This window comes from Camelina sativa, chromosome 17 (genome assembly GCF_030686135.1).
Source record: "Camelina sativa cultivar CO46 ecotype springtype chromosome 17, ASM3068613v1".
NCBI classification, from domain to species: Eukaryota; Viridiplantae; Streptophyta; class Magnoliopsida; order Brassicales; family Brassicaceae; genus Camelina; species Camelina sativa.
This window is the reverse complement of record NC_141896.1, coordinates 5,826,060-5,840,449: the sequence shown is the minus strand read 5'-3', so window position 1 is coordinate 5,840,449 and position 14,390 is coordinate 5,826,060. Positions and strand designations below refer to the sequence as shown.

General features: G+C 36.3%; 4 protein-coding genes and 1 pseudogene across 7 annotated transcripts; 4 read left to right on the top strand and 1 right to left on the bottom strand.

Annotated features, from left to right (window-relative positions):
- The first annotated feature begins 644 nt into the window (after positions 1-644).
- On the top strand, positions 645-1,905 carry LOC104755654 (cytosolic sulfotransferase 1). The gene has a single exon (XM_010478078.3). The coding sequence runs from the start codon at positions 781-783 to the stop codon at positions 1,762-1,764; it is 984 nt and encodes a 327-aa protein (XP_010476380.1). The 5' UTR covers positions 645-780; the 3' UTR covers positions 1,765-1,905.
- Positions 1,906-3,947: 2,042 nt separating this feature from the next.
- LOC104755653 (uncharacterized) lies at positions 3,948-5,650 on the top strand. Its single transcript, XM_010478076.2, has 4 exons — positions 3,948-4,035; positions 4,164-4,237; positions 4,768-5,300; positions 5,389-5,650. The coding sequence occupies exons 2-4, from the start codon at positions 4,211-4,213 to the stop codon at positions 5,489-5,491; spliced, it is 663 nt and encodes a 220-aa protein (XP_010476378.1). The 5' UTR covers positions 3,948-4,035; positions 4,164-4,210; the 3' UTR covers positions 5,492-5,650.
- A 599-nt stretch (positions 5,651-6,249) lies between these two features.
- On the bottom strand, positions 6,250-7,518 carry LOC109130204 (F-box/LRR-repeat/kelch-repeat protein At1g09650 pseudogene; annotated as a pseudogene).
- A 204-nt stretch (positions 7,519-7,722) lies between these two features.
- Positions 7,723-10,950, top strand: LOC104755651 (uncharacterized). 3 transcript variants are annotated; one of them, XM_010478070.3, is made up of 4 exons: positions 7,723-8,479; positions 9,467-9,545; positions 9,635-10,490; positions 10,589-10,950. In XM_010478070.3, the coding sequence occupies exons 2-4, from the start codon at positions 9,530-9,532 to the stop codon at positions 10,701-10,703; spliced, it is 987 nt and encodes a 328-aa protein (XP_010476372.1). In that variant the 5' UTR covers positions 7,723-8,479; positions 9,467-9,529; the 3' UTR covers positions 10,704-10,950. The 3 variants fall into 3 exon arrangements, with proteins under 3 accessions (XP_010476372.1, XP_010476373.1, XP_087352088.1); XM_010478071.3 differs by lacking the exon at positions 7,723-8,479 and adding an exon at positions 8,486-8,618; XM_087495962.1 differs by lacking the exon at positions 7,723-8,479 and adding an exon at positions 8,836-8,932.
- A 316-nt stretch (positions 10,951-11,266) lies between these two features.
- Positions 11,267-14,361, top strand: LOC104755650 (Phosphatidylinositol 3- and 4-kinase family protein). 2 transcript variants are annotated; one of them, XM_087495961.1, is made up of 3 exons: positions 11,357-11,774; positions 11,908-12,061; positions 12,150-14,361. In XM_087495961.1, exon 3 carries the CDS (start codon positions 12,310-12,312, stop codon positions 14,170-14,172), a length of 1,863 nt encoding a protein of 620 aa, XP_087352087.1. In that variant the 5' UTR covers positions 11,357-11,774; positions 11,908-12,061; positions 12,150-12,309; the 3' UTR covers positions 14,173-14,361. The 2 variants fall into 2 exon arrangements, with proteins under 2 accessions (XP_010476371.2, XP_087352087.1); XM_010478069.3 differs by lacking the exon at positions 11,908-12,061 and having other exon boundaries at positions 11,267-11,774.
- The last annotated feature ends 29 nt before the right edge of the window (positions 14,362-14,390 follow it).

Genomic DNA, 14,390 nt, shown 5'->3' with positions numbered 1-14,390 from the left:
ACAAAAATAAATGAAAACGTCCCTTCGAGAAAGACAAGGGCGATATGTTCTGTTCAAACTTCAAAGAATTGCAATCATCACGAAAAATTGAAAAATATTTGAGTTTCTTTGATCTACTCAACAAGTTGAAAATAACGTTTCATCTTTCGCAGTATACGTTAGGTGAACAGGCTCAATTTTAAAGCTTCTACATTTTGGGGCGAAATGGTTAGGTAATGCAAACCAAAGACGTCCAATTAAATACACATATCATTTTGCAACTCCCACCAATATATTTTATATTAGCTGTCGCATTCTACAAGAATTTAAAATCATTCCTTATTTTATTGTTTTTTTTCTTTTCTTTTCATACGAGCTAATAATGTCGTTCCTACTTTAAAACTTTGCATTTTCAAACAAAACACATGTTTTTAAGAAAAGTAAACAGAGGTTTTGGTTCAAATTCAGGATGAGCATCCTATGAGAGACCTACGACGACAACCGTTACACAAATTTAATCGCAAGATATTCTCTCAAGTCTCAACCACTACTAATTGACATGATTATTAGTTCCATTCTACAAGCATCCAAGATATTCTTATAATATTGTCACCTACCTTGAAACTACTTTTTGTTTGTTTTATGTGAATTAATTTGATGACAAAACTTTACTACCTTAAAATTAAATATTCATCAGGTTCATCCAACTTGAAACTTGTCCCACCCATCCGGTGATAAGTAGTGATAGTATTTTCATTTTGTAACAAAACACATTATTTGTATCACAAATTAACATAGAAAATGGCGAAACTTCCTATGAATTTGAGAGACGACAACGTAAGTGAAGAAACAAAGAATCTGATATTTTCACTTCCTACAGACGAAGATTCTCAAGGTAAGCTATGCAAGTACCAAGGATGTTGGTATTACTACAACACTCTCCAAGCAGTCATCAATTTCCAGACAAACTTCCAGCCGCAAGACACCGACATAGTCCTCGCTTCTTTCCCCAAATCCGGCACCACTTGGCTCAAGGCACTCTCAATCGCAATCTTAGAGAGATCTAAACATCATTCTAGTGATCCTCTGACCCATCCTTTGCTATCTGATAATCCTCATGGCATAGTACCGTTCTTCGAGATCGATATGTATCTCCAAACCGCAACACCAGACCTAACCAGGTTCTCTAAATCTTCTCCTAGGCTATTCTCGACTCACATGCCTTTGCACACCGTGAAAGAGGGCCTCAAGGATTCTCCATGCAAGGTTGTGTACTTGTGCCGGAACATAAAAGACGCGTTGATATCTCGTTGGTATTTCAGGTGCAAGTATCAGAACAAAGAAGTGGCTGGAAGCATTCTCGAGTCAATGTTCGAGTCGTTCTGTAGCGGAGTTAGCTTCTATGGTCCGTTCTGGGACCATGCACTTAGCTATTGGAGTGGCAGCTTGGAAAACCCCAAGCAAGTCCTTTTCATGAGGTATGAGGAACTGAAAACAGAGCCTTGTGTCCAGGTCAAGAGGCTTGCAGAGTTCTTGGGATATCCTTTCACTAAGGAAGAAGAAGAGAGTGGATTGATTAACAAAATCGTGGAACTATGCTCTCTTCGTAATCTGAGCGGTTTGGAGGTTAACAAAACCGGGAAGACGTGGATGAACGTGGATTACGATAGCTATTTCCGAAAAGGTGAAGTTGGTGATTGGAAGAATTATCTAACCCCCGAGATGGAGAACAAAATCGACATGATCATTGAAGAGAAATTAAAGGGTTCGGGCTTGAGACTATGATAAACTTATATTTTATAAGTGGGTTTTTGCTTTTGTTACTTTGATGCATCCTAATAAAACCAGCTTTTTGTGTTCCGTTGTTATGTTTCCTTTGATGTAATATTTAATAAAAGTGTTTCAATATATGTTTCCTTTAGAGTATCTCCAATGGTATTCTATTTTTGCCTCTATACTCTATTATAGAGTAATTTTTGCTGAAGATGGTGTCTTTGGCTCTTTGCTGTCTGAGTGGCCTGCCTTTAAGACATATTTGGACGAGATTGAGGCGGACAAGGAGGAGTTCTTATCCTTTACACTAGTCCAAGTCCCCCGAACGCAGAATGGTAATGCTGACAAGCTGGCACGACGTGCTAGAATCAAGTCACATCAAGTTACATTTGTAAACGTTTTTCCTACCATTTGGCTCGTTTGAGCTTTGTACTTTGCTGTAAAAAAAAAAAAGTAATTTTTGCTCAAATGGTACTCTATTTTCACCTCTATAATAGAGATTGCTATTTTTTTTCTCTATTTATAGAAGAACTCTATTTTTTCCTCTATAAATAGAGGTGAACTATTTTATTTGCAAAATAGTCCTCTTAATCTTTAATTTGTTTCATTTATGACCAAAATAAATAAAATAATTATTTTTAAGAACTAATAATATAAATTTAAGTATAAATATTTCTTCTAAAATATTGAGACTACCATTTGCAAAAGATAATTTTATGAAAGTGTTACAAAATTTAAAGTAAAATGGGTTAGTTTACAATTTTTTAAAATAAAAGGTGTTAATTGTAAAATAAAAATAGAATCTATATGGAATATTCTTTTATAGAGGAAAAAGTAGAGAAAACCATTGAAGCAAAACTCATCTCTATTATAGAGGAAAAAATAGAGAAGACCATTGGAGATGATCTTAATATGTATATGGAAACTATCATGAACCCAAGAAAAAAAGAATGAAAAAGTTTTAAAACAGATACACATAGCTTTTTCTAAACCTTCTCCACAAGGACCACAAACTCAATTCTAGCCTTCTAGCTACTATATTGTGCTCCACCAAGTTTGATTATCCAAAAGCTTCTTTATTTTCTCACTTACAGTTAAAGGGGCTGTTTAGCTTTACGAGAAATAAAAACACACTCTTTTTCATTTCCTTTCAGACAGATTTGATATTTTCCTAAATTTGTGCAACCACTTCTAAGGATTTAATAATTATAAGCCATACACCTTGAAAATTTCGGAAAACAAAAAATCTGCAGCTAAAAGATTTCTACAACCTGTAAGTTATGATAAGGTTGATATTATTTGATGATATAATATAATTGATATTATTTATTTATAATTAATATGTTCTTTTAGTATACTCATATTTCTTTATATCATAGATTCATATTAAATAAATAATTATTAGTATATTTTATTATGTTTTTAAAATGGTTACGGTTAACAAATTACGATTTAATTATGCGGTTAACCAACGGTTTTGATACGGTTACAGTTAATTAATGGTTATGATTAATATAATTTGACCATATATTTACAGTTAATGATTACGGTTTTTAACAATTTTATACGGCTACGGTCTAGTTACGGTTCAGATACCGTCCGGTAATGGTCTAAAATACGGTTACGGTTTAATTTTGGTCATGCCTTATTCTAGGTACTATATTGTGCTCCACCAAGTTTGATTATCCAAAAGTTTCTTCCTTTGTGAGATTTATTATTACTATTTTTTTCACTTAAAGTTAAAGGGGCTGTTTAGCTTTACTAGAAATAAAAACACACTCCTTTTCATTTCCTTTCAGACAGATTTAATATTTTCCCAAATTTGTGCAACCACTTCTAAGATACTAAAGTAAGATTGAAGGGTTTTTTTTTCTTTTCTTTAAATTGTTTTGAAATTTGAAGAGGTAAGATGGTGCATGCTCTGATTACAATATTGAGTACCATTTGTTCTTGAATATTTTTGTATAGTAATAATTTTATTGATTGGGCCAAATCTAGTAATATCCACGTTGCATAAATTAACACAACTGTTAATGAGCTCATGTATCACATGAGCTCATATAACCTGTGAATGTAGATTAGAGAAATCCTATCTGATGTCCACGTGGATGGATTATATCTTAAAAAGTTGGATTCTAATCCTAAACGAGTTGTGATTAAAGCAGTTGGGCCTTAATCCTATGCGAATTAGGGTTAAGAAGCCGAATCCGTATAAATAGATAGCCATACACCTTGAAAACTCCGGAAAACAAAAAATCTGCAGCTAAGAGATTTCTACAACCTGTAAGTTATGAACTGAGACTATCTTGTTCTTTGCTTGTTACTACGATTAGAAAAAGATTACCTTATATTCTTGATATGTGCTTTCCTAGATTTTTTCTAAACTAACTTGTTTATCTTTCCTTAACCAGGGTGGTGATGTTTCAGTAAGTCAGTGGTGGCAAGAGGATAAAATTTCATGAGAATGTCTACTTGTGTTTCTGAGGTATGTTTTGTAGTTAATTTTGTTTCTTTTGGTTATATATGCGCTCAAATTAAAAGCGGTGATTTCGGTTGCTGAATGAAACTGTCATTTCAAGGATTTTTTATATTATTTTGTAATATTTGTTTTTGTCTTTTGGAGAAGCTGTAAAGACCATCTGACTTTTCTTATCCACGTTGGTTTTTGGTTAGTTATTTCGGTACTGATGATAACAGTTTAGTTCAGTGTAGTATATCTGTTGATCAACTAAAGGTGGCCATGTGGGTTTTTTTCAGTTTTCTACTTTTTCTCTTTTTAAACTGTTAATAAATTATTATAATATGAAAATCTTAACCTTTGATTAATTTTTAGCGTAATATTCTGTAGATTCTAGTTGTTATTAGCGGCATTGAAATGTGACTTTAGGTGATATACTTGTTCTTTTGTAATGATATAATCCAATTATGTAGTGATCTTCATGTGATATGAGGATGTAGGATGTTGCTGTACAATAGTTTATAACCGAAAGCTTCTGTTACCTACATGTGATGCAGGAGAATTTGATTGTGACGACACAAGAAGTTAAGGATGATTCCGAAATGGCACCGGGGGATGTAGTAGCTACATCATCAAAAAGTGTCTCTACGGAAGCTTTAACCTTGGGAGATCTTATGTCAATGGAAGATTCCCAAAGCTCACTCAACAACAGCAACACTCATGGACCTGAAGAAGACCGTGAAACAGAACATGAGATAACAGAGGAATCAATGGAAGATTCCCAAAGGTCACTCAACAATAGCAACACTCATGGACCTGAAGAAAACATAGAGCGTGAAACAGAGGAACCAATAGTAGAGAGCTTGAGATTTCTATTATCTAAAAATGTAGAATCAGAGAGTCAAGGACTAGAAAATGTGATTGAGGAGCCTTGCCATCACGATCTCTTCTCAAGACGTCCAGCTCGTATGACTAACTCTAGACCAACCTCAGCTCGTATGATTGACTCCGAACCAACCTCAGTCTCGGGATTCCGCTCAGCTCGTTCTGAAGGAAGCTCAGTCAGCGCAAGCTCCTTCGGTTTCCCAATGTAAGTAAACACACACTCACCTACATATGACATATATATATATCAACTTATCCTGTAAACCCTTAGTTTTGTGAAATTTCTGTTACAGCTTGCAATCAGAAAGGAACATCAGTACTGTAAGAAAGAGGACAAAACGTGGAAAGGAGAAAGGGTGGAGGCGTTACTCTCTTCGTCTCTGTTGTAGGTTCTGATGCAGTACTCTGCCTTTCTCGCAGAGAGTTTCTTTACCTTTATAAGTTCTATTCAGGTTACTGATCATTCAAAAACTCATGACGAGTGGTTTAGTAAACCTATCTTCTGTATGCCTCAAATACTTCATCGTGGCTTTATATATATCTATGCTTTTTTTCCTTTCTTTTTCAGTTTCACGCCTTGCTTCAGTCACAAGGTACAAACCCTAAATTCTCTTTGAAGTCTTGTTTTCCTTCATCCCATAATCTTTTCTGAATTCTCTGATCTTCTTCTTTCTCTCGGTTGTGTCACCTCCCATATTATGCCTATGCTTGCTATTAGATAAAATGTTTTGCCGATTTCTACAAACACCAATCATCAAAAGTTCAAGTTAACAAGCGAGCCGACCCACACAGAAAAAGTAACCAAAAGGCACACATGCAGAGAGAATATATACAAAAAAAATCAAGTCTCAACAACATCACAACACACCTACATACATTCTCACATACACTTAAACATTTGTCAAAAGTCGGAAAATAAAAAAGGAACCTTTAATCATTCTTCACACATATCAAAAAGAGATACAATCATTCTTTTTAGTAAAGCTTTTCTAAAATTTTTAGCTCAAGCAACAATCAGATAAAGAATTAAAGAAAACAAAACAATCAATTTTAAAGAGGATTAAGCAACAATTTACATCACACAAGAAGATAATCTATAAATCTTAAAGAGAGACACTATCACATAAACCTCATCGCCTCGAAAATTATCAGATTTAAGAAATAGAGATTAAACTCTGGAAATAACATACAGGAAAAACGATGGAGTGTTTTTCGAAAGCAAGATGATATGATTCGGTTTCAAGATCAAGTACCACCAGTGTTTGGCTTAGGTCAAGACTGCAAAACAACAACTTCTTCTTCGACTTCTTGTTCTTCCCATCCAAAAGTGCTAGTGGCAAGACCGGGCATCGGGAACTACCAGAAGTTGCATCCAGATCAATGGAACACATTTGTGCCATGTATTGTCGGCTGAATTCAATGACCATATCACTTGGTTGGGCCACTTCATCTCCGAAACGCACAAGCGGTTGTCCAAATTGCACATGACGATACCCAAAGGAGAGACATTGGCAAAGGGAGCTTTACATACGACTTGAAAGGCTTCGGTGTGAAGATCCAAGGATAGAATTTTTGTTTCCTTGCACTGGGTGAACCAATGAAGCGACCCATCTACATAGACAGGTACGGGGAGAGAAACAATCCGATAAGGAGCAGCGGGAGTGACATACCTTCAAGCGTTGGTGCTAAAGTCGAAAACCTCGCATGTAGTAGTAGTAATGTTTTCTAGGCCAATTAGTGAAGGGTTGTATAACCAAACGGGCTTGTATGTGCCCGTGATTTTGTCTTTACCGAATCCAAGACTAGAGACTATGTATGCACGATTGCAAAATTCTTCTCCTAAGTCGACAATGTATCGTTGTAAGCTACAGAGAGGGAGAGGCCGATACCATCTAGTGGTTGGGTTGACCACAAAACCGGGTTTTCTGTGATGGTAGAGACAAACGAGACCGTCACAGCTATTATAGGAAACCAAGTATCGTGTGTTATCCGTCTCCCAAGGAGTAGGGATATTGACAGATGATGATGAACCCAACATGAAGACATCTGGATCACCACCTGATTGCTGACGATGTGTCAACTGTCTTCGTTGGAAGTATGGGGAGTCGATCGTTGATTTCCATTGTTTCGATACAGCCTTGAATCTCATCAAAGAATCCACATCAAGTCTCACTAGGATACGCTCTACGACATCGTTGCTTTTTTGTTGACATTCTTGTGATTGCAGACTTGATGAAGAAGAGATTTAAAAACGCTTATCCTCTAAACAAGAATCTTCCTCTCTCTCTATCTCTTCACACGACACAGATCTCCTAAGTCCTAAGTCCTAAGTCCTAACCTTTAAACTCGTCGAACCCTATCTCTGTTTTCCTTTTCTTTTCTTGTGGGCTTTTGATTTTTCTTAAGCCCTCAACAGAACCCATATACGATTTTAAACCGACGTTCAGGATCTTAATAATATTTTTACTCATAAGGTAGGTATGATGACATCAGTAATTAATTAGTTTATGTGGCTATTTAAAGGTTTTAATCATAAATTAATTATCACATTTTTATGCAGATTGTAAAGCATTGCTTACCTGATATATTTTTATGCAGATTATAAATTAATTATCATATTTTTATGCAGATCATAGATTAACACCTTTTTTTTTTTTTTTTAAACTCAAATGTACCAACAACAAACAACAAAAAAATGGCACAAGATGAGCTTCCTATGAACTTGAGATACGACAACGTAAGTAAAGAAACAAAGACTCTCAAGGGAAGCTCTGCAAGTACCAAGGATGTTGGTACTACTACAACACTCTCCAGACAAACTTCCAGCCACAAAAGACCGACATAAATAGTCCTCGCTTCTTTTTCCAAATCCGCCACAACGTGGCTCAATGCACTCTCAGTCGCAATCTTGGAACGATCTAAACAGCCTTCTGATAATCATCTCGGATACATCCTCTGCTAAAAAATAATCCTCATGGCATAGTTCTGCTCTTCGAGAACGATATATATCTGAAAACAGCAATATACACTTTAAACCCCCATAATTTAGATTTTATAGTCATTTTTATTCTTACAATATTCGATGATAAATTTACACTCAAATTATGGGCTTGACTTTTAAGAAATTACATAAAACAAGAAAGTTATAAATTGAAAAACCTGGCTGATTGTATTTTTCTATCTGTCAAAGAAACTACACATCCATTGTCTTTAGGACAAAAGTTGACTTCGTCCTCTTTTTTGAGATTTTTTTTTCTTTTCATAATAAGTTGACTTTTTCTTTTTTTTGTCATCTTTAAAGTTTAGGGATCATATGAAACGAACAAAAAAGAGTCAAATCCGCACGATGTCTTAAGATATGATTCTCCAAAAGTTTCTTCATCTGTAAGATTTTATTTCTTTACTTGAAAGGGCCCCTTGTTTAGTTTTCCGGGAGCTAAAACATACATACTTTTTCCTCCCTTCCTTTCAGAAATATTCTTATCTATTGATGATCTGTTGACTTCTGAAGGGTTTTCTGAATGTTAGTAACATTTTTTCTTGATTTTTTTTTTACTTATTTGGGGGGTTATATACAATGTATCGCTCGGTGGTGGCAAGAGAATATAAATTCGAGAATTTCTGCTTCTGTTTATGAATTTTGATTTGTAATTAACTGCATAATTAAAGTTGTTTTCTTTGGTTGACATTTATGTTCATATTAAATGTTGAGAGATCGTGTTTACTTGACATTTCAACGATTTTTTTTTTTTTTTTTTTTTTTTTTGGGATTTTTATACAATTTTTTTTTTTTTTCTCTTGGAGAAACAGTGTAACCATCTGCATTTTTTTCTCCAGGTTGGGTTTTAAACGATCCAAAATTTTCTCTGTTTCCAATTCTTGTTTCTAATGGACTTCTTTTGTAGTTGTTATTTTGGTACTAATTAATGTTAGGTTAAAGTTTTAGTTCAGGGTAATCTCTGTTTATCTCTACTAGTGGGTTGATTCATTTTTAGCCTACTCTTCTCAAATTCTAGGTCTTAGACAGTGACTCCATTGTTTAGTATAATGTTTGTAATTTCATTTTCTGAGATTCCTCAGTTGCTAGATTGTTATTGTTATGAAATAATTTCAATTATCAGTGATCTTCATGTGAAATATTTTGATGATTAGATGTTGCTGTGCATTTGTTTAATCAAAAGCTTGTGTAAACCTTTGCTAAAAATAATTGAAGTCACATTCTTTTCCCTAAGTCTTTGGCCATTCATCATGATTTCTCACATATGTCTCTAACAATGGATTTGTCAATCATTGATTCTAAACTCCATGTCATTTCATACAACTTTATCTCTCCTCAACGAACCCAACTAGAAAATTTCTTTTTCCTTGTAGATCATTCATATATTAGTGGTGGTTGTTTGAAGATAATATATAGCCTCTGCAGCTTTATGAAAGATGACAATGAGATCAGGTTAGTCCCTCCTATTCGTTGTTCAGACCTTTGAATGTTTTTGAAAAATTAGTATTCCAAGTGGCTTTTTTTCTCTCGTGTGACTACAGACAAAGATGATGTGTTTGGAAACTTGATAGAAGAGAATACTGAAGTAAAGATCCTGGACAACGGAAAAGAAACTGGATGTGAGTTATATGGTTCAATAAGTGAAGAACGGGTCAAAGAGAACGCTGGAAACATGTCAGGACACCATTCTTATGAATTCAAGATTGGCCCTAACAATGAGCGCATACAGGAAAACCGTAATAGTCTAGAGGACCATTTGGTTTTCTATGTGGACAAGAATGTAATGGCTCGCAAATTGCCTGAGACGGTCATAGTTAGTAACTATGAGGAGGTTACTTTTAACATTGTCAAGGATGTATGTGTCGATGAGGGTGTGCCTGTGATGCCAAACGAGAAACCTTTCGGATCCAAATCCTCAGACGACAGCAAACTCAATCAAGAAATCGTGAATGTGACAGAACAAGTTAAAGATGATTGCAAAGTGGCACCGGGGGATGTAGTAGCTGCTACAACAAGAATTGTCTCTAAGGAAGCTTTAACCTTGGGAGATATTATATCAATGGAGGGTTCCCAAAAACTATCCAACAAAAACAACACTCATGGACCTGAAGAAACAGAACAGAAGAAAACAGAGGAACCAATAGCAGGGAGCTTGAGATATCTTTCCACTGAAATGGAAGAATCAGAGAATCAACGGCTAAACGATGTGTTTGAGGACTCTTCTGATCACAATCTCTTCTCAAGCAATTTCCCAAACGGTTCTGGGGAAAGAAGTTTCTCTGAAGCAGAACCAGGTTTAGCTCATATAAGTTACTCTGGACTGATCTCAGTCTCCGGAAACATCTCTGTTCGATCTGATGGAAGCACAGTTAGCGGAAGCTCCTTCGCTTTCCCACTGTATATACATGCATACACTCACATACTTAAATCTTTATGATCAAACTTATTGTCTACGAACTCTATAAAACTTTTTTTTGTGAAAAACTCTGTTACAGATTGCAATCGGAATGGAACAGCAGTCCTGTAAGAATGGTGAAAGCTGAGAAGATTAAACCTCGAAAGGAGAAAGGATGGAGACATTACTCTCTTCTTCTCTGTTGTAGATTCTGATGGAGACATTACTCTGCCTTTCTCTCAAAATGGTTTTTTTTAACCTTATAGGTTCTACAGATCGTTCAAAAACACAGAAGAGTGCCTTTTTTTTTTTTTTTGTTGTTGTTTGGTTTTTTAGTAAATAATTCTCTTTTAGTTTCAATTGCTTCGTTGTGGTTTTGAGATTAATGTGTATTTTGTGTTCTCTCAGTTTCACGTGTTGCTTCAGACACAAGGTACAAAACCTAATTACACTTTTGTACAGCAAGCTAAATTTGTCGGTGACGTTAGATTAATAATGGGCTTTTTAAAGTTCCAAAGCCCAGTTGTTTGCAACTTGTCACATGCGTCAATCGTTGGCAGGCGCAAGTCGGTCTAAGAAGCCACGTCATCATCTAATTTCCTTTTTGTCATGACGTGGTACTTGTAAACACTCGCCACGTTCCATGTAATAATCGAACGGCTTCGATTTCATGTGGGCTCTGTAGATCCGACGGTTCTCACTTCTTGTTCTAGACCCTTCTCAGAGTCGTGGATAGTGGTAAAATCCATACATCTCTTTATTTTTTACTTCTTACACATTTTTTTGTCAGCCAATATTTATTTCTTTATTAAATCTGTAACTTTCTTTTGTTAACGTCTATATAGAGAGCTAACAAATCTAAATATATGAACTTATGTCACAATCAAAGTGATGAAAGCGAAAATTATAAACATAATTAATATTTACCAACAACAGTAAAATAAACATAATTAAATGATCAACTGACAAAACATAAAAAAGGATTAAACTATAAGCTGACGTGGCACTGGTTAAAAAAGATATAGGCAATGGCAACATTTACTTCTGCGGAGAGAGTTAAAAAAAGAAGAAAGCGTCGTTGAGAGGTTGAGACGAAGACGAAGAAGGATAGAGAGCGAGCGAGCGAGCGCGAGGCTAATGGATCAGTGACTCACTCACTGAGTCAGATTTTACCGATTCATTTGTCTCCATTGAAGCCTCTTTTCCTAAAGATTCTACGCTTCTTCACTCTCTCTCTCTCTCTCTTCCATGTGCCTCTCCTCCGTTTCTTCAGATCTTGGTTTCCGGTGAGTTCTTTCTTCTTCAAATCGTTTGATTCTTGTTAATTTTTTATCTTCTCTTTCGTAAATCTTAAGCCATGTGTTTTGATTTCATTGTTTGCTTTTTTCTCGTTTGGTTCCTCGATTTTGTTGTGTAAAGTGAATAAATTTGCTGTATTCACCAAACGGTTATGTAAAGTTTCTTGGAATCAAAGATGTATGTATCTCGTGACAAGTACTGGAGAAAGAAGACAACTTTTCCCAAGTTTTTTTTATTAAGGATTTGTTGTAAAAAAAAGCCGAGAAAAAAGAAGGTTGCTTTATACATTTTACAACTGTAGTAGTATAAAATAATCAAATCTTGAACCTTTTCTGATCTCTTTAATCCTTTTTTTAATGCAGATTCTAATCCTTTCTTTAACCACCTACCTACAAAAGCATGGCTTTTTATCTGATGTAGTTGCCAGAGGATAATAAAGTTTCTGTTTTTTTTTATTTCCCCTCACTTCTGCCTTGTTTGAGAGGTCGTGTTGGGTGGTGGTGTTTTTGAGTCTTTGAAGAGATGGCAATGGCTGTGTTTAAGGCTCCTCTTAAAGGGGAATTTAATGGGGTTAGAAAGATTGAAGGGAAACAGTATAAGCATCATTTGCTTCAGCAACAGTCTTCAGGGAGAAGACGTGTTTTTGTGCAAACCGAAACTGGCTGTGTTTTGGGAGTTGAGTTAGACCGTAATGATAATGTTCACACTGTGAAGAAGAGGCTTCAGGTTGCCTTTAACTTACCTACTGAGGAAAGCTCTTTGACGTTTGGGGATATGGTGTTGAAGAATGACTTGAGTGCTGTGAGGAATGATTCTCCTTTGCTTTTAAAGCGTAACTTAATGCACAGAAGTTCTTCTACTCCGTGTCTTTCACCTACTGGGAATGATCTGCAGAGGAAAGATCTGAGTGGTCCTATTGAGATACTTAGTCACTCGTATTGCTTTCTGTCGTTGAAGCAAACTGCGAATGATATTGTTAAGGCGATGAAGATGGGTGTTGAACCAATCCCTGTCAATGGTGGCCTTGGAGGGGCTTACTATTTTAGGAATGAAAAGGGTCAAAGCGTTGCGATTGTCAAGCCTACGGATGAAGAACCTTTTGCGCCTAATAATCCTAAAGGCTTCACAGGGAAAACACTTGGGCAGCCTGGTTTGAAGCCTTCTGTGCGAGTTGGGGAAACCGGGTATAGAGAAGTTGCGGCATACCTTCTTGACTATGATCACTTTGCTAATGTTCCTCCCACGGCTCTTGTGAAGATTACGCACTCTGTTTTCAATGTCAATGATGGAATGGACAGGAACAAGTCTCGTGAGAAGAAGAAGTTGGTCAGCAGCAAGATTGCTTCGTTCCAGAAGTTTGTACCTCATGATTTTGATGCCAGTGATCACGGGACTTCAAGCTTCCCAGTCTCTTCTGTGCACCGCATTGGGATATTGGACATACGGATTCTCAACACAGATCGGCATGGTGGAAACCTTTTGGTGAAGAAGCTTGATGATGGTGCTGCTGGGAGGTTTGGTCAAGTGGAGCTTATTCCAATAGATCATGGTCTTTGCTTGCCAGAAACACTAGAAGATCCTTACTTCGAATGGATTCATTGGCCACAGGCTTCAATACCTTTCTCTGAAGAAGAACTTGACTACATACAGAATCTTGATCCAGTGAAAGACTGTGAAATGCTGCGAAGAGAGCTTCCAATGATTCGAGAGGCTTGTCTCAGGGTCCTAGTTCTGTGTACCGTTTTTCTTAAAGAAGCTGCTGCTTTTGGACTTTGTCTTGCAGAGATTGGAGAGATGATGACTCGGGAATTCCGCGCAGGAGAAGAAGAGCCAAGTGAACTAGAAATGGTGTGTATCGAAGCAAAGAAATTAACAGTGAGACAAGATGTTTTATCTCCCAAGTCAGATTTAGAAGCAGACACAGAGTTTCAGTTTGATCTCGACTATAATGGCATAGACCTGGTCTATGACTCCGATGAACTACTCGTCAAAAACCCGTTTTCAAGTGGACATTCTTCACTTGGAAAGCTCAAGGAGAGCATCGTTGAAGAAGAGGAAGACGAAAGCGAAGAAGAAGAGGCAAGACTTACTCTATCTCTCACAAAGCTTTCAACATCATTGAAGAACCACAGTCTAAGCAACAACATGGGATCTGGATTCCTTAAACCTCCTAGAGTCAAGACAGAGAAAACACTGGTAAGTCACAAGAGTGCAAACGTGCAGCTCCCAGCGAGCGCAAATTTTGTGAAGTTAGCAGAAATGAAAGAAGTGGACTGGGTTGTGTTCTTGGAGAAGTTTCAAGAGTTGCTTGACTCGGCTTTTGCAGAACGTAAGACAATGACGTTGAGGAATAGACAAAGGCTTGGGACTTCGTGCAAGTTTTGAGAGATCATATAAGTAAAACTTTTAAGAGTTCACATAATAGAAGATCAAAGATTTTTACTTTTACGAGTTTTTGAAACAGTGACTTGTTAACTACGTTAAGATTAGTAAAGAAATGTTAGTTCGTTTTCTTCCCTGACATGCTCTGTAAATATTCTTTAGCATTTTTCTTCGAAATTTTGTTTCTCGTCATCCTTCGGTACGTTTTGCCTTCTCTTTAC

What these genes read in the sequence shown, in the direction of transcription:
- LOC104755651 (XM_010478070.3), top strand. An exon ending in AGCTCCTTCGCTTTCCCACT is followed by an intron (nt 10,491 to 10,588) that starts GTATATACATGC and finishes ACTCTGTTACAG; the next exon opens with ATTGCAATCGGAATGGAACA.
- LOC104755650 (XM_010478069.3), top strand. Translation starts at nt 12,310, where the DNA reads ATGGCAATGGCTGTGTTTAAGGCTCCTCTTAAAGGGGAATTTAATGGG.
- LOC104755654 (XM_010478078.3), top strand. Translation starts at nt 781, where the DNA reads ATGGCGAAACTTCCTATGAATTTGAGAGACGACAACGTAAGTGAAGAA.
- LOC104755653 (XM_010478076.2), top strand. Translation starts at nt 4,211, where the DNA reads ATGAGAATGTCTACTTGTGTTTCTGAG. An exon ending in TGTCTACTTGTGTTTCTGAG is followed by an intron (nt 4,238 to 4,767) that starts GTATGTTTTGTA and finishes CATGTGATGCAG; the next exon opens with GAGAATTTGATTGTGACGAC. An exon ending in AGCTCCTTCGGTTTCCCAAT is followed by an intron (nt 5,301 to 5,388) that starts GTAAGTAAACAC and finishes TTTCTGTTACAG; the next exon opens with CTTGCAATCAGAAAGGAACA.